Source organism: Rosa rugosa, chromosome 4 (assembly GCF_958449725.1).
Source record: "Rosa rugosa chromosome 4, drRosRugo1.1, whole genome shotgun sequence".
Taxonomy (NCBI): Eukaryota; Viridiplantae; Streptophyta; class Magnoliopsida; order Rosales; family Rosaceae; genus Rosa; species Rosa rugosa.
Window position 1 is genome coordinate 57663207 of NC_084823.1, and position 23125 is coordinate 57686331.

The window sequence follows — 23125 nt, forward strand, 5'->3', positions numbered from 1 at the left end:
GAGCAGCTAGGCCCAATATGTTTTAATAGAATGGGTTGTGAAGGCCAAGTTTTGGAGGGCCTAGTATTGTCAAAGGGAAAATGAGAAGCCTAGTAGTTTTAGCCTTTTAGAATTTTAGGTCATCGCTTCCTTTTTTTGGTCGGAAGGTCATTGCTATTTTTTTTTTTTTTTTGAAACAAAGGTTCATTACATTAGATGACCAGCTAAAAAGCCAGAGTCTAACATACACTTAAAGACAGAAAAATGGCGGGGTAACTACCACGCTCCTATCTAAGCAATGCAAACTCATTACAAGTCGATTTTAAGCCCGCTTTGGAAGCGAACTCATAAACAAAGAACAACTCCGTGTCTTCGAGGGCAAAATCATTGACTAGCATCCCCATTAGCCAGACGCGCAATTGCGGTACCAACAGAGAGCCACTTCCCAACAAACAAATAGGAGTCAGTTCCTCATCCATAAGCCACTTCCTCCAGTCCAAATTCAAGATAATTACCAATTCCGAATAACCATTATCCGAATTACGACTGGCATTTTAAAAAACCCTAAGCCCATAAAATGGGCCTAGTTACAGCCCAGCAACCCAAGTTTGAGCCCAGGCCCAAACCCGAGCAGCCAAGACAGCATCCCTAGCCCCCAATAGCCAAGCCACCCAGCTCTCCGGCGGCCGGCCCCTCCAGCACCACATCACCTGAAACTGGGTCCGCTGCCTTCCTTCCGAACCGGCAACAACCCCACCGGAAATCAGGAAACCCGATCCCAATAAACCAAAGTCGATCAGGTGCCTCGGACTCCCGGAACCTCGACCAAGCCTCGCTGGTAAGATCGAACGAACCAGCTCTGCTCCTCGACGCTCTGAACCGTTGACCCGACCCTTAAACGTCAAGCCAACTAGCCACCGTCGCCTTTGAGCAAACCATTTTCGACCAAAACCAGCCAACCACCAATCAAGAGATCGATCAAGTAAACCACCAGACCCGTCCTGTGAAGCTCGTCAAGCTTATCACCGAAGCTGCACGCAGATAGCCGCCGACTTTGCATGATGGCCGCCGACCCCACCGCTTAGGCTCGAAACTAGGGTTTAGCTAGAGAGAAGGCCCTGCTAGATCAATTTTTGTTTAACAAGTCGGTGGCACGAGGCCTAGCGCTCACGGAAGGTCATTGCTATTGCTTCTAGCCTTCTATATAACAATGCAAGTACAAAAGCGTTTTTTTTTTTATTGTACTTTTCTATGAGAATTTATATGACCAATATGACCTCCAAATTACAAAGAAAAGACTAATACTACTTGGGGTTAGTTTGTGATTGCTGTGACTTTTAAAAAATAACTACTTCTGTTGGGACTGACAGCAGCGTTGCTGTTAATTACCCATTTTTTTTATAATTAAAACTGTTTTTTTTTAGTTTATCAAACATCTTAAAACCTAAAAATATAGAAAAAAAGCTAATTTTTGTAAAAGCGAAGCAATCCTAAACTAGACCTTGATCAAATGGTATTGAACAAAAGGAATGCACCATTCCTCTTAGGGATTTTGTATACCTATAATCAACTAATACAAAAACATGAAATTAAACTTTTCTCAACTGGTAATATTAAATAAATTTTGAATCCAACAAATTCAGTAATCTTACTAGACTTCTAAAGTTCTAATGCACAAAATTTCAAAGCATATTTCCCAAACCACAACTAAACCCTAAACCATATTTGTGAGGTAAAATATAGTTTAAGATGCAAATGGATGCCTTGGATTAGGCAAAGAACCGAAAGATGTGACGGGGACCCTATTTCTTTTCGGTACAAATCTTGTAATAATGAGCTGTTAAGGAAAAGAATCATAATTAAAGGCCAGGTGTACTATACATGGTTTGGCACAGAGATTTACCCAATTATGGCAGTGTGAATAATTGGCAGTGTGAATTGTAATTAACCACACTTTTTTTACTGATGTTAGGATTTTCCAGCTCCAACGAAACGAAACCATTTTCAATTTCATAATGGAAAGAAAACGAGGGAATAGGACCCATTTTGCACCACGCTAATGATAATGATAAACCAAAACAAAAAGCAGGAGAAAGGCCGAGAAGGGTTAAGCAAAACCATAAAATATCAGTGTAAAATAGTGAAATAATATTTCAAGTTTAAGTCATATTCCAAGAGCATCTGAAAAAAAGAAAAAAGAAAAAAGAGAGGAGCTTTGGACCACCCCGATTTGAGAAGACCCAGGCCCCCTTTTGAGAGAGAGAGAGAGAGAGAGAGAGAGGAGAAACAACAAAAGAGAAAATAAGCAGCGCCAGCAGCAACCGGCCACTCCCATTTTACCACCAGGTTCTTCTCCTCTCTTCCTCCGTCGCTCTTCTTTTTCTTATTGCTCTCTCTGTTTTCAGTTTCATTTTTCGACTTCAAAGAATACCATCTTGCCCAAATTAGCACGAAATCGAAATAAAAATCAGATCTTGATTTTCTTTGGGGTGGGAATAGTTTACTTCTCTGTTGCTAACGGCTATGCAAGTTTCGTCGGGGATCAAACCCCAGTTCGGGAGCTCATAAATAAATCTGTTTGGGATTTTTTAAGGGTTTTTTTTTTTGAAATTTTGAAATTTTGAAATTGTGGGATTCGGGAATCGCAATCTGGATGTGAATGCCGGATCCGCGTCGAGCTCTTGGGTTGTGTTTTACAACTTGGGCTTGAGAAGATTTGAGCAAAAGTTGAATGCTTTGCTTAGAAAATGTGAAAAAAGGAGGAAAGTTTTGAATTTCTGAATATGGATTTTCCCATTGTTCAGGACGCTAGAAGACAAAATGCTGCCACTGGTTGAGCTTAATACAAGGTAACTTCTACATATTTCGGGTCGAAAAGTGTGAGTTAAGTTTGAATGTTTGAACTCTGAAGAGTCTTGTATGGTTTTGCAAATTTGTAAGTAGAATATAGGGCAAGGAGCAAGATGGGGTTCTGGTAGTTTTGTTTGGAATGAGTTTTGTTGATTGGTGTTGTCAGGGTCTAAGGGTGTTTGTTTCTGATCCTGTTTGTAGGTTTTAGGAGGCAGAAAATGGCTGACTCGAACTCGAACTCGAACTCGGTTGATGTCATTCTTGACTTTCTGCGGAAGAATAGGTTTTCAAGAGCTGAGGCAGCTCTTCGCAGTGAGCTTGGTAATCGTCCTGATTTGAATGGTTTCCTTCAGAAGCTTGCTCTTGAAGAAAAGGACTCTGGTAATTCGTTGGAAGCTGAAAAGGGGGACAAACTGGTGGTGGAGAATCAAGGGCTGGGATCTCGGAACGGTGGTGAAGTTTCAAAGGAACTTATAGTGAAAGAGATAGAATGTGGAACTGGCAGAAATGGGTCTGAAATCAAATGGAAGAATGCTGCTTCTGTTGGGGAACGAAATAAACCTGTTGACGTGGCTGGGACTAATCACAAGAGCTTCGCATTCTCTAAAGGTTTAGAGGATACTGTCCTTGATTTATATTCATGGAAGGTCAATCCAAGCAATGGTCCTGCTGAACCTTATCAAAATGATGTTGGTGGTAGTAACTCCAACCACCCAGAGCCTCAGATATTGCAACAGTCAAGGAATCATACCGGGGAGATTCCTGATTCCGGTAAAAGCACTGTGAAATCTGGAGAAGATATTAGCTTTTCTGGTGAGAAGAAAACTTCATGGGCTGGAAGTACTAGCAAAACCAATGTGGAAAGCAAGTACGATAGAACCCAAACAAGCGAACCTAAGGAACTTGATCAACAACTCAAGACTAGTACCACATACTTCAAAGAAGGCTTTGCAGATAATCCATGGTCGAGAATTGAAGAACCAACAAGTTCATCATCCGAGATGTGGAAAGATTGTTCTGTCAAGACCGTATTTCCTTTCCCCAAAGAGGATATGTCAACAAGTTATGATAGTGCTTCTGGTTCTGATAAAAAAGAAGGAAAGAGAAAAGCTGTGCTGACTGATACTAGGGCAACAATAAAGGAGCAGGAGAATGAGGTGGCAAGAGCTTTATACTTGAGCAAGTCACAAGGGAGTTCTGAGCAGAAGACCATTAGTAGCTTGGTTTTTCCTATTTTGTCTGAGAATCAGAAAGAAGAGTTTCCAAGGTTGCCACCAGTAAAACTCAAGTCAGAGGACAAACCGTTGACTGTTAACTGGGAGGAAAAGTTTGAGCGAGACGGGCCTGGTGCAAAACTCAGTGCTGCCGACAATGCTCATCTTATTGGGGCATATTTGGATGTTCCCTTTGGACAAGAAATAAACTCTTCAGGTTAGTTTGATATTTATGTAGTTATATATGGTATGGTCACCTAATATTTTGTCATTTAAAGTTGTCAATGGTGCTAGTAAGTTTTTATGGGCTTACATCACCTCTACTCATTGGCTCATTGCAGATGCTTTTATTGTATGGACTTGTCAGTTATTTTCCACGGTGTTAATTTTACTCATTCCTTTAGCGCATTTCATATCTCTGTTTTAAATCTATCTGTTACAAGCATGCATAATTTTGCCTGCTCTAATTTACAAGAATTCATCTAGAACGGACCTCAAAGGTTTGGAGTTTTGAAGTTTATCGGGTCAAACTGAGTCATGTCTTGGTCTTGTATGTTTCTGTATCTCTAGTCACTGATTTATTTTTTCAAAATTATGGTCCAGGTGGAAAAAGGAATGTAGGAGGAGGTAGTTGGCTGTCTGTAAGTCAGGGAATTGCAGAAGATACATCTGATCTGGTATCTGGTTTTGCTACTGTTGGTGATGGACTGAGTGAGGATTACCCAAATGAGTACTGGGATTCTGATGAATATGATGATGATGATGATGTGGGATACATGAGACAACCTATTGAAGATGAGGCCTGGTTCTTGGCTCATGAAATTGATTACCCAAGTGACAATGAAAAAGGAACAGGGCATGGGAGCGTTCCAGATCCGCAGGAAAGAGGCCCAACCAAAGATGAGGATGATGATCAATCTTTTGCTGAGGAGGATTCTTACTTTTCTGGTGAGCGTTACTTTCAAGGGAAAAATGTTGAACCAGTTATAGTTACAGATGATCCTATAGGAATCACAGTGACTGAGTTGTATGGGAGGACTGATGAGAATGATTTAATGGCTCAATATGATGGACAGTTGATGGATGAAGAGGAACTGAATTTGATGCGTGCAGAACCTGTCTGGCAGGGATTTGTCACTCAGACTAATGAACTCATCATGTTAGGGGATGGGAAAGTTCTGAATGAGGGTGGAAGGCCACGTCTAGATGATGTTTGCGTGGAGGATGATCAGCATGGTTCAGTGAGATCAATTGGTGTGGGGATCAATAGTGATGTTGCTGAAATTGGCAGTGAAGTACGGGAAAGTTTGGTTGGAGGTAGCAGTGAAGGGGATTTAGAATACTTCCGAGACCATGATGAAGGAGTTGGTGGGTCTCGGAAGCCTCATCATGACTCAGACCAAAAACATATTGATAGATCTAACAGGGACAACAAGAAAAGTAGTAAACATGAGGCAAATAAATATATAGTTGTTGCCGATGATAATAGTGCATCTAGACCCAAGAAAAATCATACAGAAGGGGCATTTTCATTCCCCCCTCCACTGAGAGATGGAGGACAGTCAGTGCAGGCAAGCTCCAGTAAAACTTTATGGTCAAACAATTGCAATGCAATTGTCACTGATGAAACTGATGACTGTACAAATACTTTGATGAGTTCCGATGACATGCTTGCTTCATGGAAGCGGAAAAGTACTGATACCTCAGGTGATGAAAATAATGATGATGCTGTTAGATCAGCAAACTCTACTCCCTCAACGCTCTCAAATTATGCTTATGCTGAAAGAGAGCATGGCAAGCAAGAAGAAGATGAAAAGATTGCCACTCTCAGGGATGAAGATACAGGGGTGTCACTTGAGGATGAAGAGGCAGCTGCTGTGCAAGAGCAAGTAAGGCAAATAAAGGCTCAGGAAGAAGAGTTTGAGACCTTCAACCTCAAGATTGTGCACAGGAAAAACAGGCACGTCTTTGTCTATGCATTAATCCAAATATAAGTGAATTGATCATTTTTTTTACAGGATAGTTGAACTTGGGCATATGATGTTTCTGTTACACCACCAACACATTTTAAAAAGTCATGGAGACTTTCACTTGTAGTGATAGGCTTTTTTTCTTTCTTTCTTCAAAACAAAGATTAATGCTTTAACCATCTTTTCTCTCTCTCTCTCTTTATCAATCTATCTATTTATCTCACTGTATATTTCAACAAGCACTTAATTTTTCAACCAGCTTCTTGTGCTTATAACTTTCTTATCATGTCAACTTCTAGAAACTGATTTGGATTTAGAACAAAATAGAGTTGAGTGCTATCTATTCTTTATCACTGAATTGTACATCAGTTCCTTGAATGCAATGCTCCCCCCTCTCTTTTTAGTGTTTTATTTACTTGTTATTTATTTTTATCTTGCCATTTGGATTATTAAAATTGATCATCATATAAATCTTTTAGTTATGTATTCATGTTCAAGTTACAATGGACATACAAGAAGCATAAACCTAAGCTTTGTGTAATGGCCTTATTTTGTTGAGAGGCATGCTTAGGTGATTGCTTTTTGCATTAGTTTACCCTTATCATTGTAATGGCCCGCTATTCTGTTTCATGCATTGCTGATGAGAGCTGTCCTTCCTGCTTTAAATCTCAATGCTTTTCTCGATAAGTCTGTGTGCTTGAAATATCTTCTTTGTCATTTTTGTTGTCATTAGGTACTTACTTACCTTGCTTCTGATAGACTATTTGAACTTCGTTTTGGCTGTACAGAACTGGCTTCGAGGAAGACAAAAATTTTCATGTTGTTCTGAATTCTGTGATAGCTGGGCGCTATCATGTCACTGAATATCTTGGATCTGCTGCATTCAGCAAAGCTATACAAGCACATGATTTGCATACGGGAATGGATGTGTGTGTGAAAATTATAAAAAACAACAAAGATTTCTTTGATCAGAGCCTTGATGAGATAAAGCTTCTCAAGTACGTCAATAAGCATGATCCTGCTGATAAGTACCACCTTCTCCGATTGTACGATTACTTTTATTATCGAGTAAGTGAATCTACAACATGACATGTACTTATCTTGTCTGGTTTGAGGTTTTAATAATATTTTGACATAAATTATTTTAATATTGTCTCAAATGTGCCCATTGCGAGGTTTGCATTGCTTGTCTTGCATTAACTTTCGCAACTCCTTAGCAGCTATCATTTGGCAAGTATTTTTTCCAAACATGTGGTTAATAGTATGTTACTTTATTTTGTAGGAACATTTGTTAATAGTATGTGAACTTCTCAAAGCAAACTTGTACGAATTTCATAAATTCAACCGTGAGTCAGGAGGGGAGGTCTACTTCACTATGCCGAGACTGCAGGTTTGTTGGGCTCAATTTTCCACTTGATGACCATTAGCCTTTTTGGCGTGCTGGTGGGTAACGTCCCTCAATTTTTGTGCAGTCAATTACCATTCAGTGTCTAGAGGCGCTGCAGTTCTTGCATGGCCTTGGCTTGATACATTGTGACTTGAAGCCTGAGAATATACTAGTGAAAAGCTACAGTAGATGTGAGGTGAAAGTCATTGATCTTGGGAGTAGTTGCTTTGAGACGGATCACCTCTGCTCCTATGTTCAATCCAGGTCCTATCGTGCTCCTGAGGTTATCTTGGGACTTCCATATGATAAGAAGATAGATATATGGTCACTTGGGTGTATCTTAGCCGAACTTTGTACTGGCAATGTAAGTGCTGTGCATCCATATCTACTTCCTTTAACTTTTTCTTTTGGTTAAACAAATTAGTGGTCAAGCACTGTTGCATGTGCTGGAGGTGATTTTAATACTGAATTTTTGTCTTCTTTGTCTCTTTTGTTAAGCAACCTCAGAAAGATAGAACTAACAAGATTTTATTATAAGCAAAGAAAGTTGTTACATCTGGTACTAGTGATCTGTTAAAATTATGCTCCACCCTGACTATTACTTGAAGTAATCTCAGCTTGTGTATGATTCCTGACTACTTGTGGCTAAGGTTGTGTGTGTTGATTTGTGACCACTGTGGACTCACTAATTGTAATCAGTCTACTACTGTTTCTGTTAAGTTTTGGTGGTTCATCCACACATCCAGTTAGTGGACTTGGAGATAAAAAGAAAAGACTTCAAATTAATTGATGAGACTGTGTTTTCATATATGTTTACTAAAAGGAAAAAAAAGAAGAAGAGTATTTTATATAGTGTTGCAGATTAGTCTGTTTGATAATCCTCGTCGTCTTATGAACAATTTGCTACATGCAAAGTTAACAAAGAAAATTAAAAAATTGTACCATGAACTGATAACGCATATCTCAATATGCATTCAATCATCCTTTCTGTTGTGGTAGTATTCAAGTTTTACAATTTACTTCTTTAGAAATATGCATTTAGTGTGATTGATGAAACTTTAGTGTCAGAGAATTCGATCTCTTTCCCGGAAAACAAATTATAAAAATTCATGATACAAGTTGCTAAAGATTCTTTAAACTTGCTTTGTGTAGGTACTCTTCCAGAATGATTCACCGGCAACTTTACTTGCACGGGTGATGGGAATCATTTGCCCTATTGATCAAAGTATGCTTGCCAAAGGACGGGATACGTACAAATACTTCACAAAAAATCACATGCTTTATGAACGAAATCAGGTAACCCATATGAGTTTTAGTCAATTAAATTTTTAAGTTTTTGCTAAGTGAAGATATAAGCATTCTGCAGTTTTATTCATGTATTCCTGTGTAGTAAAGATTTGAACTTCCGACTACAAACCGAAATGGACTGCCTTGTTGTGAAATCAAGAGGGTCTTATTGTTTATATGGCTGCTTGTGTCTTGATATTCACGATGTTTCATGTGATACCAAAGTTTTATCATTTCCTTTGCAGTTCACTTTGGATGTTTTTCTTTTAAAATCTTTGATTAAAATCCATTTACAAGAAGACCACCCAGAAGGCTGAAACATACGGCGATCTTTCGTATAGGTTTTGAAGTTGGCAACTATTTCAAAATAATTTGACATATTGTTATGCAGCAGGGAACCTATAATTTCTGTTTAGACTTAAAGGAAAATCTGGAATACTGAGAACTGAGAAGCATGAAGAATAGTTTTAAAATTAGCATAGGACTATGGTCATTTCAATCCTTTCAGAAGCCGAGTTTCATTACATGTAGACTCCAGAAACTAGATGTTTATTATTCCATTGTTGCATTCAGCTTCCCTGAATTATCTGTATCCAGAGTGTTGCTGAGGTGTTATGTTTCATGTATACATTATCTTTATCTGTATGTAATTCATTTTGTATTCATGTATGTATATGGTTTAACTGATAACTGGTGCTATTCTTACTCTTCAGGAAACAAACAGACTGGAATACCTGATACCAAAAAAGACATCTTTAAGGCATCGGCTGCCAATGGGGGACCAAGGGTTCATTGATTTTGTTGCTCATCTGCTTGAGATAAACCCAAAGAAGCGACCTTCTGCATCTGAAGCTCTGAAGCACCCATGGCTGTCATATCCATATGAACCCATATCATCTTGAAGACTTGAACTGTCTGAAAAATGTCTTGGTAAAAGACAATATGCTGGCTGCAGTTGCCCTTGCATTTTGGGTTTTGGGCATCTAAAAGTGAAGGGGCTACAAATTCAATATCAAAACCAGTAACGTATTTGAAGTTATCCTGGAAGATTGCCGCGGGATGCATTGAAACTTCTGGTTTGGTTTTGTGTTGGTTCCTCCTTGGCTGGCTCCTTCCGCTTTCACCAAGGTGTATTGTAGTCAAGAATGTAATTTTGCACGCATTGTATTCTTAGGTTCTTCTTTGTTTGACCTAGTAGTGGAAGGAGAATCTTGAAAGTCTTGTTGTATATGATTGTGTGATATATTCTTTTAGGTTAATATCTTGTGATATAGTTGCTTATCCGATTTCGGTTTTCCTCCGGCCACTTGTTCATTGTACCGAGTTTTGATCCTAATGGCTGGCAAGAAAGACGTGACACAATATCTCAATTCCTAACTTAACTGTGCTTTTAATTCGGGATTTCTTGTCGTTTGGGCCTCGGGCCTCCATTTCATAAAAATTTGACCCGGCCCAAATTACTAGTAGAAATCACATCTCCGATTTCCAGTTCGAATATTTCGATCAGAAAACATGGACGACGACAGGCCGTCGGAAGAAGAAGCGAAGCCGTCGCCGTCGCCGTCGCCGTCGCTGTTCCCAGTCATAGCCGCCTCTCAGCAAGTCTCAAACGTCCCTCAATGGCTTTCCAACACCAGCTTCACCAACAACCTCTCCGTCATAAACGACGCCGTTGCCTCGCACTTCAAACCTGAGCCACCGCCGGAGGAGCAAGAGGACGTACGGCCCCAGCCGAAGCCGTACGAGCTTCTGGAATCTTCTAGCGGATCCGAAGCGAGCGATCAGAGAGACAGGACGAGCAAGAAGAGGAGGAAGAAGGAGAAGGGGAAGAGGAGGCGGAGCGCGGAGAGAGACGGCGGGTCGTTCGCCGGTTTCGGGTCGAGAAAGTCCAGTGTTCGGGCTTGGGTCGAATCCGAGACTAGACCGTCGGAAAATTATTACTTGGATTCCAGTGGCGACCTTGATAATTTGGCCTTTGGATGTCTCTATAGGTATCATCTTGGCCTTAATCATTGTTTATATGCTAAACTGAGGAGCCTTAATTATTAGTTTTGTGCTATGCTCAAGTGTGTAGTAGGTTTAGGTTAAAGCTCAATATCTTGTTTTCGATGCTAGGAAGTAATGGTTAGTTTTTGGTGTGATGTATATGATGATTTTGAATTGATTATCTGAGTTACTGTACTACAGGATGGACATTGCTCGATACAAACCTTATGCTGCTCTTTCGGATAGTTCCGGGAATTTTAAAGCTTTGTATCAGGGGAATCAGACAATTTCAACATTGGATAGAGATGCTGATGTTGATGCATTGGATGGTAAACTAAAATCCGGGGGTCGCTATTGGTCTGCAAAGTACATGGCTTTGGAACGCCATAAGAACTTAAAGCGCCTTCGTTTACTTGCCCCCAGAGACCTTGCAGACACAGTTTCAGCTGATTTTATTCCTTTGACGGATATTCAAACATCCGATGAAGGTGAAGGTGTTGCTGCTGATGAGTCACTCTCGGGAACTCCAGTAGTGGTCGAAGAATCATGGGAAGATGAATTGCTACGCAAGACTCGGGAGTTTAACAAATTGACGAGGGAGCATCCTCATGATGAGAAGGTTTGGTTGGCTTTTGCTGAGTTCCAAGACAAGGTTGCTGATATGCAGCCCCAGAAAGGTGCTCGCTTGCAGACTCTGGAAAAAAAGATTAGCATATTGGAGAAAGCCACAGAGCTTAACCCAGATAATGAAGAACTGTTGCTTTGTCTTCTAAAGGCTTATAAAAGCAGAGACAGTTCCGATGTATTAATTAGTAGATGGGAAAAGATACTCATACAACATTCAGGAAATTACAACTTGTGGAGAGAGTTTCTGCATGTTATTCAAGGGGAGTTCTCCAGGTTCAAGGTTTCAGACATGAGAAAAATGTACGCACATGCAATCCAGGCTATATCTGCTGCATGCAGAATGCACTCTAGGCAGGTTCTCAAATTGACCCAATTTTCTTATTATTTTGTTCTATAGGAGATAGATATTCTTTTTAGTGTGTCAAAAACTCAAAATTCAGTTTTTATATATTATCTGTTAGTTTTACAGGAAATACAGCATACTAATATTGTTTCGATTTTAGGTTTTTAATGTTGAAGGCTAATATATATGCTAAACCTTGCATGTGTTAGTCTGGTTTACCATATTAAGAAGTCTGTACATTTTTTTCTTTTTTCTTTTTTAAAAAGACCTTTATCCCACCCCACCGTTATATATGTAAGTGAGAATCGAATCCATGACCTTTACAGTGTTGGAATTATAACTTACCAACAGGTCACAGATCACCAACTATTAAGAAGTCTGTACATATATTAAGAAGTTTGGACATTTGGACATGAGAGAGTTACCTAGATTTGTACATACTGCAGATGTTTTTTGGGGTTGAGGTTTTTACAGAGGATAAAAGAATATGGTTCACTTTGTTCTGAGATGAATCCATATGATGAAATGAATTGAACCCTCACTCCGTGTATGGTGTTCTGGTGGAAAAGAGAAATGCCACTCACATATCGAGTGATGAAGGAACTAGGGAATGAAAACTTGAAACCAGTTTTGCATTTGGCTTCTTGAAATGAATATATCTATTTCCATCTTTGGTTGAGCATGATGTTCTCATTAGAAAACTGGATATAAAATCCAAAACTAGCAACTGAAAAAGTGCTTTGGTAATTATAACATGCAACATCACACCAGCTCTTGACAGGCAGCACCATCAGAGTGTTGCTTGTTCAAAACTTATATGACCTTTCCCCCCTTCATGCCTCATTTTGTTTCCAATTTTGGGTCATAAGTTGCTGTGAATGATATGTTGAGAGTTTTACTGCAGTTATTGTTTTTTCTTACTGTAGTATTTACCTACGTTTGCCTTCTATTGTTGCATGAGACAGGATTTTGCAATTTCTCAATGTTAGGTTCACTTATTTTGGTTTTAATATGGTACCTATTTGATGCAGGTTTGCCAAGGAGAAAAATCTTCTCCAGATCCCGCTATTGTTCAACTAGAACTTGGTCTGGTGGATATTTTTCTCAGTTATTGTAGGTTTGAATGGCAGGTTGGCTACCAAGAGTTGGCCACCGCTCTATTTCAGGCTGAAATTGAATTCAGTTTGTTTTGTCCTTCTTTGCTCCTCACTGAGCAGAGTAAGCAGATATTATTTGAGCACTTCTGGAACAGTGATGGTGCTAGAGTCGGAGAAGAAGGCGCTCTTGGTTGGTCCACATGGTTGGAGAAAGAGGAAGAAAATAGGCAAAGGGTCATCAGAGAGGAGATGGCACATGATAATGAAGGTGGTTGGACAGGTTGGTCTGAACCACTATCAAAAAATAAGGTAGGTAGTACCAATCCAGAAAAGGAGGCTGAAAGTAATGCTGTACTTGAGGAATTTCAAGAAGAAACTGAGAATGAAGATGTCAAGCAAGAAGATGATACTGAAGCTTTGCTAAAGATGCTTGGAATTGATGTTGATGTTGGGGCTACTGGTGAGGGTAAAGACGCTTCAACCTGGATTAGATGGTCAGAAGAAGAAAATTCAAGAGATTGTGATCAATGGATGCCTGTTCGTGCAAAATCTGAAGGTTCTCTCTGTTTCTGTGTTTATATCTGTGGATGCATGTGGTCTTGCTAAGTTCTTGCTTTGTTTTGTGCTTTTGTTGTGTTGTTCTCCTTGATTTTATTGCCTTGGAACTTTTTGTCTTGTTCTTTCTCCCTGAGAAGTGGATGTGTTGAAGGTATTATGTACAAAGGATCCTGATATATATGCTCACAAATTTTTTTATTGGCTTTGACCATAAAACAGCTGTTGCCTCTAATAATGGCGGGACACCTGATAGAGAAGCAGAAGAACACCTTTCGAGAGTCATAATGTATGAAGATGTTGCTGAGTACCTCTTTTCTTTGAGCTCATTTGAGGCCCGTTTATCTCTAGTGTTACAGTTCATTGATTTCTTTGGTGGGAAGACATCTCAGTGGTGAGGTTTCTATTAATATGTTTCCATATAATCTTATTCCCTGTCCCATTTGATATAGGTGTGTTTATATTCTTATTGTCATACTTTAGTGGCAAAACAACAAAATCTGATTTTCACGTGGAAAAGGTTGAAATTCCAGGAGTTTGTTTCTTGTTTATTTTTGTTTTTTTCTCTCTTTATTATTACTAGCCCCTTAACATGTGCTCCGCACATGTCATTTGACTTTTATTTTTTATTTTTTTAAATTTTTTTACAGCAGTTTCTCTCCTAATTTTGGGGAAGTTTCTCCTTTTTTCATGGGTGGTATTGCAAATTTTTCAAATATGATATAGTGTATTGACTATCTTATCCTCATATCAAAATTATTTATTTATTAATATTTATATTATGTGAGGGTATATATGGTAGTTCAAAAATTTAACCATTCCCTCAAGAATTGGCTTAATTATATAAGATTTGTTTGTTCCTTGTACAGTTGTACTCATGAATTACTGATATGCTTTTCCCCCTTCTCCAAACAGGATGTCGACAAACAGTTCAGCTTGGTCTGAGAAACTCCTTAGCCTGGAGGCATTGCCACATTCAGTATTACACACTCTGAAAAGGGTTCATGATGTCTTAAGCAAAACACAAGGTAGTTCAAATAGTTTCAGCTTGGAATCTCTGTTGGGGACCACCAATGACATCCATGGAAAGGCAGACCTGATGAAGTTTCTTCGTAATGCTACCTTGCTCTGTTTATCTGCTTTTCCACGTAATTATCTCCTAGAGGAAGCTGCTTTAGTTGCAGAAGAGCTATCTGTTGTGAATCTGAATCCATCCCGCAGTTCAGTTACCCCCTGCCGTGCTCTGGCAAAGTATCTTTTAAAGAGTGATCGTCAGGTAGTTATATTTGATTTCACAATGGCCATCATATCTTCCATATCAGGCACATGGTCCTTTATTCAGGCTCTTTGAAGATGCCTAATAGAAGTAATGAATTATAAAGCTATGACCATTTTGGGCTCATTTAGTCAATTTTGGCATTTTATGATTGAAGTCACAGAGAAATGATTTCACTTTATGAAAACTGTGATAATGCGGAGTTCTTGTATCCTTTTCTTATTAAGGAATGGATTTCTATGGTGGTATCTCTGATCTTGTCTATTTTGCCTTTTATGTTCATAGGATATATTGCTATGTGGTGTTTATGCAAGAAGAGAGGCTTTTTATGGGAATATTGATCATGCAAGAAGAGTATTTGACATGGCGTTGTCATCTATTGAAGGGCTTCCTTTGGTAAGATTTTCATCTATATTAAGAATAGTTGCGGTAGTATGTTATTGATATTTATTCATGCTTCAAATCAACCAATTTGTACAAAGGTTATGTAATACAAATTTTGTCAGTACACTAGGATGTCAGTCATGTGAATGATGAGAAGCTCAAAGTTGAGAGATTATGAGTGGGGGAAGTATAGTTATTTCATGCAGCACACATTTATGTTGATTCTTGAAACAATATTAATGTAATAGCTGAAGGGTTGTATGGATTTTGTTTGTTGGTTTCACTGTATTTAATTAAATTTACACAACTGAGCAGGAATTGAGGTCCAATGCTCCTCTTCTGTATTTCTGGTATGCTGAGGTGGAGCTAGCCAAAGATCAGGGAAATCGGTCTGAATCATCATTTCGTGCAATGCATATTTTATCTTGCTTAGGAAGTGGTGGATCATATAGTCCGTTTAAATGTCAGCCATCAAATTTGCAATTGCTGAGAGCACGCCAAGGCTTCAAAGAAAGAATAAGAACAGTTCAAATGTCATGGGTACGTGGTGTTATAGATGATCAATCCGCTGCTCTCGTATGTTGTGCTGCTTTATTTGAAGAGTTAACTTCTGGATGGGCTTTGGGAATTGAAGTTCTAGATCAGGCTTTTGCAATGGTGCTTCCAGGTACTTTTTCTTGTGCATCTCCTTCTATCTTCTTCATTTGTAAGATTAGTCATGCCTACTGCAATTCTATATGATGATTCAAGATTTTCATGTTCTATTTCCTCCCCTCAGTTCCCTTTTTATACATGTGTTGTTAATCATTGTGATGATAGTTTTGATTGACTGCTATATATGATGAAATTTTGAGTTACACAATAGTGGGGGGAAGTTTGGAATGTAAAATGGAAATTTGGAATGTTAATCTCTTTACATATATTATTCATTTGAGTCACCTAAAATTTTACTGTACCTGTAACAATTTTAGAGTCCTTTTCGATCTTGTTTATTTATCTGTTGGCGTCTTTGTTTATGCTCATCTTTTACTGCATGTAACTGCAGAGAGAAAAAGCCATAGCCATCAACTTGAATTTGTGTTCAACTTTTACATGAAGATGCTGTGGAGACATCATGGTCAATCAAGTCTATCAAAATGCTGGGAGTCCATTTTGCAGGGGCTTCAAATATATTCATTCAGCCCTGAACTTTATAGTGATCTAATTGAGGTTGGCCATTTTTATACAACATCCAATAAACTGCGGTGGGTGTTTGATGACTACTGTCAGAAGTAAGATCCTTATCCTTTGTTGAGATATAGAGAGAACTGAAATTGGTTTTGTTAGTCTCTGAGTTAGGTCCTAGAGACCAAAATGGTTTAACAAAAAGTTCCTGATCTCTGTTTGTTCTCAACATGTGGTCCCAGTTGGCTTCTATAAGTTGAGGTGTAAACTCTTTGTTCACATTGGGCATTTAATTGGTTGCAGGCTGTTTGAACCGAGTGATTTATCTTTCTAAATATCATTTTTCAACTTGGTATGACATAACAGAGATATCTTTCTGGAGAAAACAACTCATTTTGTCCCTCATGTCTAGCAATAGAAGAATCCCTTGTGCATTCTGTAGCTGCTCTAGTGACTCAAATGTGCACTTGTGCATACCTGGCCAATATTTTTGCAGCATATGTTCAATGGATTGCAATATTGCATCCTGCATCTTAAAGATCTAGTATTTTATTTTATGACTTTCCATAATTATGTACTGCATGCACCATGACTGGGATTTTCTTGTAGTGTGATCAATTGCATTATGGTGGATACGTTTAATTCATTTTGCTGCAATTATTCACAGGAAACCATCTGTTGTCGTCTGGCTTTTTGCCTTGTCATTTGAGATAAGCAAAGGGGGCTCACAGCATAGGATTCGTGGATTGTTTGAAAGGGCATTGGCAAATGATAGGTTTCATAACTCGGTTGTGCTATGGCGATGCTACATTGCATATGAAATGAACATAGCATGCAATCCTTCCACATCCAGGCGAATTTTCTTCCGAGCTATCCATGCCTGCCCATGGTAAGATTTTGCTTCCTTGATGAGGTCATAAAGTGGCCCTGTCCTGCTGACAACTGCTGGTTTCTTATTTCTTTATTCAATGGTAAACTTTTGTAGGTCAAAGAAGCTATGGCTGGATGGTTTTCTCAAATTGAACTCCACCCTATCTGCAAAAGAGCTGTCAGATCTCCAAGAAGTTATGCGGGATAAGGAACTGAATCTGAGAACAGACATTTATGAAATTCTTTTGCAAGATGAGCTAGTACTGTAACCATCAAATGCAACAAATGGTGCCAGGTAATACTAGATCGAACGGATTGGGAATGAAGTTTGTTAATTCGTTAGTATGGAGGCTTTTTAACAAGATGTATGACATTATTGTTGTAATTGGAATTGAGATATATAACCGGGTATCATGAGTTCAACAAAATTGTTGCAGGTGTATACTGTGTACAGTCAATCTTTTATTAACAGAAATTGAGGTACTAAAACTTTTTGTAAACACGCAGTTCCTTCACACTGATCTATTTGAAACTACATAGAAAAAGGACTGAAGCTGCATCAAGATCCATGCAGTGCAATTATTATCAAATCTTCCAATCTGTTAAAAGCTGAAGAGAGAAGTGAATAATGGCTCCTAGGAGTAGTATTATCTGTAGCTTGCCACTAAACTCCTTGTCTACTGAAGAGGGTGTATGAATTGGGTTTGGGTTAGGGCCGCCGGGAGCAGGTGTTTGTAGTCCTGGTGAGGGTGGTGCTGATACAGAAGCCGGTGAACATGACATTCCCGAGAGACAGTTCCCGCTTACACTGAAGATACAATATGAAGGAAACAAACATAAAAAGAGCACAAAAGAACTAGGTTAAAAAAACTTGGAACATGGAATGAATTGAAATCAGCCAGCTTTAACAGATTTGCTTACACTAATTTCAAGTTCTTATTATTTGAGAGAGAGCTGGGTATAGATCCATTCAGTCTATTGTCCGACAAATCCCTGTAAGGAACAAGTAGGATTTTGAGTGTACATATGCAAACAGAGAGATTCTTGCGTAGGGCACCCGCACGGGACACGTGGTGGGGAGGGCCAATCACCGCCCAGCAGGGGGGTGTTTTGGGTATTGCACATTAGGAAGCAGGGGCATTTTCGGAAAAGATGAAAAAATTTCTTTCCTCTGATTGGGTGGCCGTAAGGCCACGTGGTGGGGAAGCCCCCACCTAAGTATTTTTCATGCAAACATGTGCTTGTGCGTCTAGTGTTGTTATTTGTTAATGAAGGTCCTCACAGTAGTTTGAGATCAGATATGGAGCCCAGAAAACCAGGAATAGCTCCATCCAAGCTGTTATTGGGCAAATCACTGCAAATTATAATATTGAAAGAAAAGATCGATCTTTGGATGGTTAACCTACACACTGCCATGTATTGTACAGTTCTGAGTCGTACACATTGTCTGCAGCGCATCCATGGAACTGAAGTCTGGAAGTGAACCTGACAAGCCAAAGCTACCAAGATTCCTGAAGTTGTTTTGTTGTTTTATGTTAGTTTGAACTTTGAATATCAGTAGCTGATTTCAGTGATTCGAGAAGAAGAAATTACTTAACAGTGATATAACACGAGGAGCGGGATCAGCATCACATTGAACCCATTCCCATGCAAATGATGATGGAAGACAAGGATCCCCACTCCATTTCTCTAGTACATCTGTTTGAACCCAAAATAACATTTTTTCCCTACATGGGGGACTCGAAGAGAACCGGGCCAATATCCGTGGCCCAAGTATTTATTTTTCGACAAGTTCGGGAAATATTGTTTAGAGGCTAAGTAAAGCCTACTTGGAGGCCAAGCAATTTTAAAGCAAATCTAGATATTCCTGGATTTACTAGTGATTATCAAATCTTTGATAATTAAGGATGACTTATTTGCTTGAATGCCAACATGTGCACGAGAGGAGCCATGCGAATCTTCCCATACAATTAATATATTCGCGAGGGGACGTGGCCTTCGCGAATGGTTTATACAATTGCTCATGCATGGGTCAATTAAGCAAGAAATCAAAGGGTCCCACATAGCCATAATGGACGTGGAGCAGTTGGAGGAAGAGTCAATCATGCTTAATTACAATGAGGCTTATATATATATATAATTGTTCATGCATGGCAGATAGAACAATTAAGGAAGGTGAACTCCTTTGTTGCATACAAAAGCCAATACGTGGCTAACATATTCACATACCTATTGCATGGCAGATGGGTCAATTAAGGAGTCCCCGCGACGAGTGCTCGCGAAGATATATATGAACATATATACGTGCATATCCAACAGCTCGCGACCAAGAGGAAGATTACGTCCAGGGCTCTAAAAGGCAATTAACCTTGCCTATATTCTAGCGATGACAGAGGCAAATCTACGATAGCTATCAAAACTATTAAGAGTTTTGATTTGATTCAAAGGCCAATAACTGTGGCCTATAATATAGTATTTCATTTATATTTGGAAAGTGAATCTACGAGCAGCCTATATATAGAGGCTTTGACGATACAACAAAGGACCTCTCTCATATCAATCAATCCTAGCGATTACAAAGCCTCCCCGGAGCAAACCTTCAACCTTGTTGAAACCCGGTGACCGTGCGCCAGTCCTAGTCTCCCAGCGAGCCGACTGTCAGCATCACCAGACCAACCGGGCGACCGTACTTCCAGTCCCAGTCTCCTAGCGAGCCGACTGTAAGCGCAACCGCCACCGTTACTACCAGCGAAGCAAGGGTAACGCCCTCGCACCCAGCGAAGCTAGAGTCACGCTTTAGCGCAACCCCGTGCTTCTCCCAACTTCCCAGTGATTGCTCTGCTTAGTCTACAACACTAAGTATCGATTTAGTGAACGCAAGAGACCACAACCAAAGCCCTTACCCAGTAAGGCAAGAAGTCCTTCTCCGGAAGGCTAGAGAAGAACCCCGTGACGAGGTTGGTGCTCTCCTCGTCCACGGTCGCTTGAAGAAGAAGTCAGGTCAAGGGACTACCCCGACGACTGCACCCCACGGTGCTGGCACGCCTGCGTAATCACACGCTCAAAAGAGACAGTTTGCAAGCCAACTGGTTTTGGAGCCAAACATTTTGGCACGCCCAGTGGGACCACACTAGTGTCTTTTTGTTCGCCATCATTGGGATGCCAGGAGAAGATTTTTACCAAAAGAAACTTCTAAAGTGACAAGATGGCCAATGTTGCCACCATTGGCGACACTACGACAATAGAGGCTTTTGTGGAGAAGCCTATTCCAGAGGGAGCGACCACCGAGGTCGCGCTCGCGATCATCCTGGAGAACATTGAAAATCATAGCAGGTGGTTAGCCGCTGATTTAGAAAGGGAAAACGCGAAGACAAACCAGCTCATACGCGAACTGGAAGAGCAAAGGGAGCGGCGCGCTCGAGAAGCTGAGCAGCACGCTCGAGAAGCTGAACAGCGCGATCGAGAGCTTACCCAGTGGAGGAAACAGGAAGACCAAGAGTGGGGAAAAAGATATCAGCATATCCTGGATTGTATGGCGACCAGGCGCAAGACCCCATCGGAGTTCGCGACCTCGCACAAGGAAGATTCCATCTTGGCTACTCAGGTCAGTTCGCATCAAAGCGAATTGGAACCTGCATGCAAAGAGATGGTTTTTGAGACTGAATTGCCTATAGGTGGCAGTCAATCTAAGGGTCTCACTGGTGAATCACAGCCTTACATAGGGGTTGTGCATGATGAAGATGGCCCACAAGATTGTTCTTCTGACAAGAAAGTTGTCTCTGAACATGTACTCGACTTCTCCAATGATCAAGCCAAATATGTGGCTACTGATCAGATGCCTGGGGGGCAAGACGTAACCCATGATCATTCTTTTGATCACCAGAAGCAAGTCCCTAAGAGTTCCAGTAGCCAAGCGGTGATTAAATGTGACGACAAAATCCTCATAGAAAGGCCTCCAGAAGATATTTGTCAAGAAAGATGTGGCCTTGCTCCTGAACGTCATCATGACCAAGGTAATCAAAGCCACAATCAACTTAATTATGAATTAAGTTGTTATATGGTTGCTGGACGTCCTCATCATGCAGAAGGTCAAGAGTGTGGTCCACTTAATTACAAATTAAGGCATGGGCCACTTGATTATCAATTACGTTTTGGTCTTGAAAAGCCAGTCTGTGGTTTTATTAATCAATTCAATTTGAAGATCTTCATATATGTTTCAAGGCCAGTCAGTGGCTTTGAAATTTGTAAAAAAGGATTTGGTGACCCCAAGTTCAATCTTGACACAGAGCCAATCTATGATGAATATGATGATAATTATAATTTAATTATTGGTTCAAAAAATCACATCCAGGAGTTCAAGCTCTTTGAGGCTCTTGATCATGAGAATTTTAACCAACAAGTGGTTAAATGCAAAAGCCAATTTGTGGCTTATTCTGAAGACACCATGTTCTATGACATGGTAGTTGGCGACAAAGCCGATCTTGGGACACCATCATCTCCAAAATTGTAATTGAAGATCATGCTTCGTCAACCAACAAAGATACTTGGGGGGCAATATTACTCCTCCTGTGAGCCATTTTTCTTCCAAGTTTTCGACGCGAAGTATCTTTGTTGCTTTCTTGCAAGCTCTCAGAAGAGAGATTTTCATGCTATGAGTTTTGATGCATCGGAGCTTGGAGTGAAGCATAGATGGCCTCCCCCGTGGCCTTCTAGAGGTTAGCCAAACGCACTGCTGCTAGCTTCTTTCTTTGTTTTTAATTTTCTGTCAATTTTCAGTTTGCATTTTCCTTTTAGTTAAAAAAAATAAATAAATAAATAAATAAATAAATAGAAAAAGAAAAATCCAAAAAGAGTTTCAAGTTGGTGCATCGCAGAGGATGCAAAAATTGTGTTCTTGCCTACCAGTGGCTTGAACTTTCTGTCTTCCTGATATAGTTCGAAGGAAACGTTTAGTTCGCCATGGGATTTCGCCAAGCATTTTTGAGTCCTGATCGCAACTGATCTAGCCAGTAAAGTGGCTCCCACATATACACTTGAAGTGATCAATATAGAGCCATTCGGCTATACATCCGCTCGCGAAGCTTCTAAGGGTCGCGAAGGCTGTTCGGTCGCGGTCAAAAGTAATTTCTTTTAATTCTTCGCATAAGTGGGGGCACGCGAAAGGCTGGAGGCCTAAGACCCTTTTCAAATTTCCTCAACCTCTAATTCAACATGGTGCATGTTGGATATTGAAATTAGGGGGAAACACGTGGGACAGGTAGCATGTGCTTTGTAGCATATTAACATATTCATGAATGTCTGCTAGAAAGTTTGTGCCAATTAAGCATGCCTATGACATTTAATTGTCATGAAGGAATTCCTGGCAGCTCATTTTCTCGGTCAAATTTGTGGCCATAAGCTCATGGTTGCTCGCGGCATTTAAATATTCAGCTACAGCACGTTCTTATCCACTAAGGACAAGATAGGCTTTATTGGTTAGCCTAATGGTTATATATATTTGTATAAAGTTGCTATAGAGACATGATCATGATGCCTGAGCCACATATAAAGAGGGGGAGCACGTGGCCATGCGGTATTAGTGACACAGGTGCAAATACTTTGTGAAAAGGATGGTCACCGCGCGCAAAGAGTTCAGAAAGGATAGAAATAGCAGTAAGCTCGCGAGCGTTCATAGCTGAAGCCCATTCTCATCACCGCGAAGGGTCGCGAGCAGTTTGAAGACTTCACGAGGCAGAGAGTAAATGTAACAAATAAAAATACTTCGCGAAGAACTTTCATCAAGCTTACTAAGATTTCTCCTCAAGGACATTTGCTCCTCACTTAGATCTTCCTTGAGAAGATTTCTATCGTCCTCGAGGAGATTTCTCCTTATTGGGTTCTTACTCGAGGGGATTTCCTCCTCACTGAGATTTCTCTTCAAAGAAGTTTTGGAGAAGATATCATTGTTAAGGCCCACACCTGGGGTTTTTAAGTTTTTTACCAAAGTTTTACTTTGTCAAGTGGTGAATTTACTTTGCCAATATTTTTGCTCAAGACTTGTGTAGTGTTTTAAGCTCTTTAAGGCCAATTCCAGTGGCCTAAAAATAAATTTTTTCATCCAAGTTGATGATCCTTCCTGGAGCAATTCGAAGACTTA

The 23125-nt window shown here is 40.0% G+C and overlaps 2 protein-coding genes across 3 annotated transcripts; both read left to right on the top strand.

The window, feature by feature from the left end:
* Positions 1–2172: 2172 nt before the first annotated feature.
* On the top strand, positions 2173–9987 carry LOC133707005 (uncharacterized). Of its 2 annotated transcripts, XM_062132551.1 has the most exons (9): positions 2184–2325; positions 2784–2828; positions 3031–4260; positions 4647–6003; positions 6802–7081; positions 7296–7403; positions 7486–7764; positions 8553–8696; positions 9401–9987. In XM_062132551.1, exons 3-9 carry the CDS (start codon positions 3048–3050, stop codon positions 9587–9589), a joined length of 3570 nt encoding a protein of 1189 aa, XP_061988535.1. In that variant the 5' UTR covers positions 2184–2325; positions 2784–2828; positions 3031–3047; the 3' UTR covers positions 9590–9987. The 2 variants fall into 2 exon arrangements, with proteins under 2 accessions (XP_061988536.1, XP_061988535.1); XM_062132552.1 differs by lacking the exon at positions 2784–2828 and having other exon boundaries at positions 2173–2325.
* A 63-nt stretch (positions 9988–10050) lies between these two features.
* LOC133707006 (uncharacterized) lies at positions 10051–17489 on the top strand. Its single transcript, XM_062132553.1, has 10 exons — positions 10051–10678; positions 10875–11655; positions 12675–13296; positions 13518–13689; positions 14211–14571; positions 14857–14967; positions 15271–15622; positions 16001–16226; positions 16787–17008; positions 17105–17489. Exons 1-10 carry the CDS (start codon positions 10200–10202, stop codon positions 17256–17258), a joined length of 3480 nt encoding a protein of 1159 aa, XP_061988537.1. The 5' UTR covers positions 10051–10199; the 3' UTR covers positions 17259–17489.
* Positions 17490–23125: the final 5636 nt, after the last annotated feature.

Bases quoted from the DNA above. Each gene is read 5' to 3' on its own strand.
- LOC133707005 (XM_062132552.1), top strand. From the start codon at position 3,048: ATGGCTGACTCGAACTCGAACTCGAACTCGGTTGATGTCATTCTTGAC. The intron at 4,261-4,646 runs GTTAGTTTGATA...ATTATGGTCCAG, and splicing joins ACAAGAAATAAACTCTTCAG to GTGGAAAAAGGAATGTAGGA. The intron at 7,404-7,485 runs GTTTGTTGGGCT...ATTTTTGTGCAG, and splicing joins TCACTATGCCGAGACTGCAG to TCAATTACCATTCAGTGTCT.
- LOC133707006 (XM_062132553.1), top strand. From the start codon at position 10,200: ATGGACGACGACAGGCCGTCGGAAGAAGAAGCGAAGCCGTCGCCGTCG. The intron at 10,679-10,874 runs GTATCATCTTGG...ACTGTACTACAG, and splicing joins GCCTTTGGATGTCTCTATAG to GATGGACATTGCTCGATACA. The intron at 13,297-13,517 runs GTTCTCTCTGTT...ACCATAAAACAG, and splicing joins TGTTCGTGCAAAATCTGAAG to CTGTTGCCTCTAATAATGGC.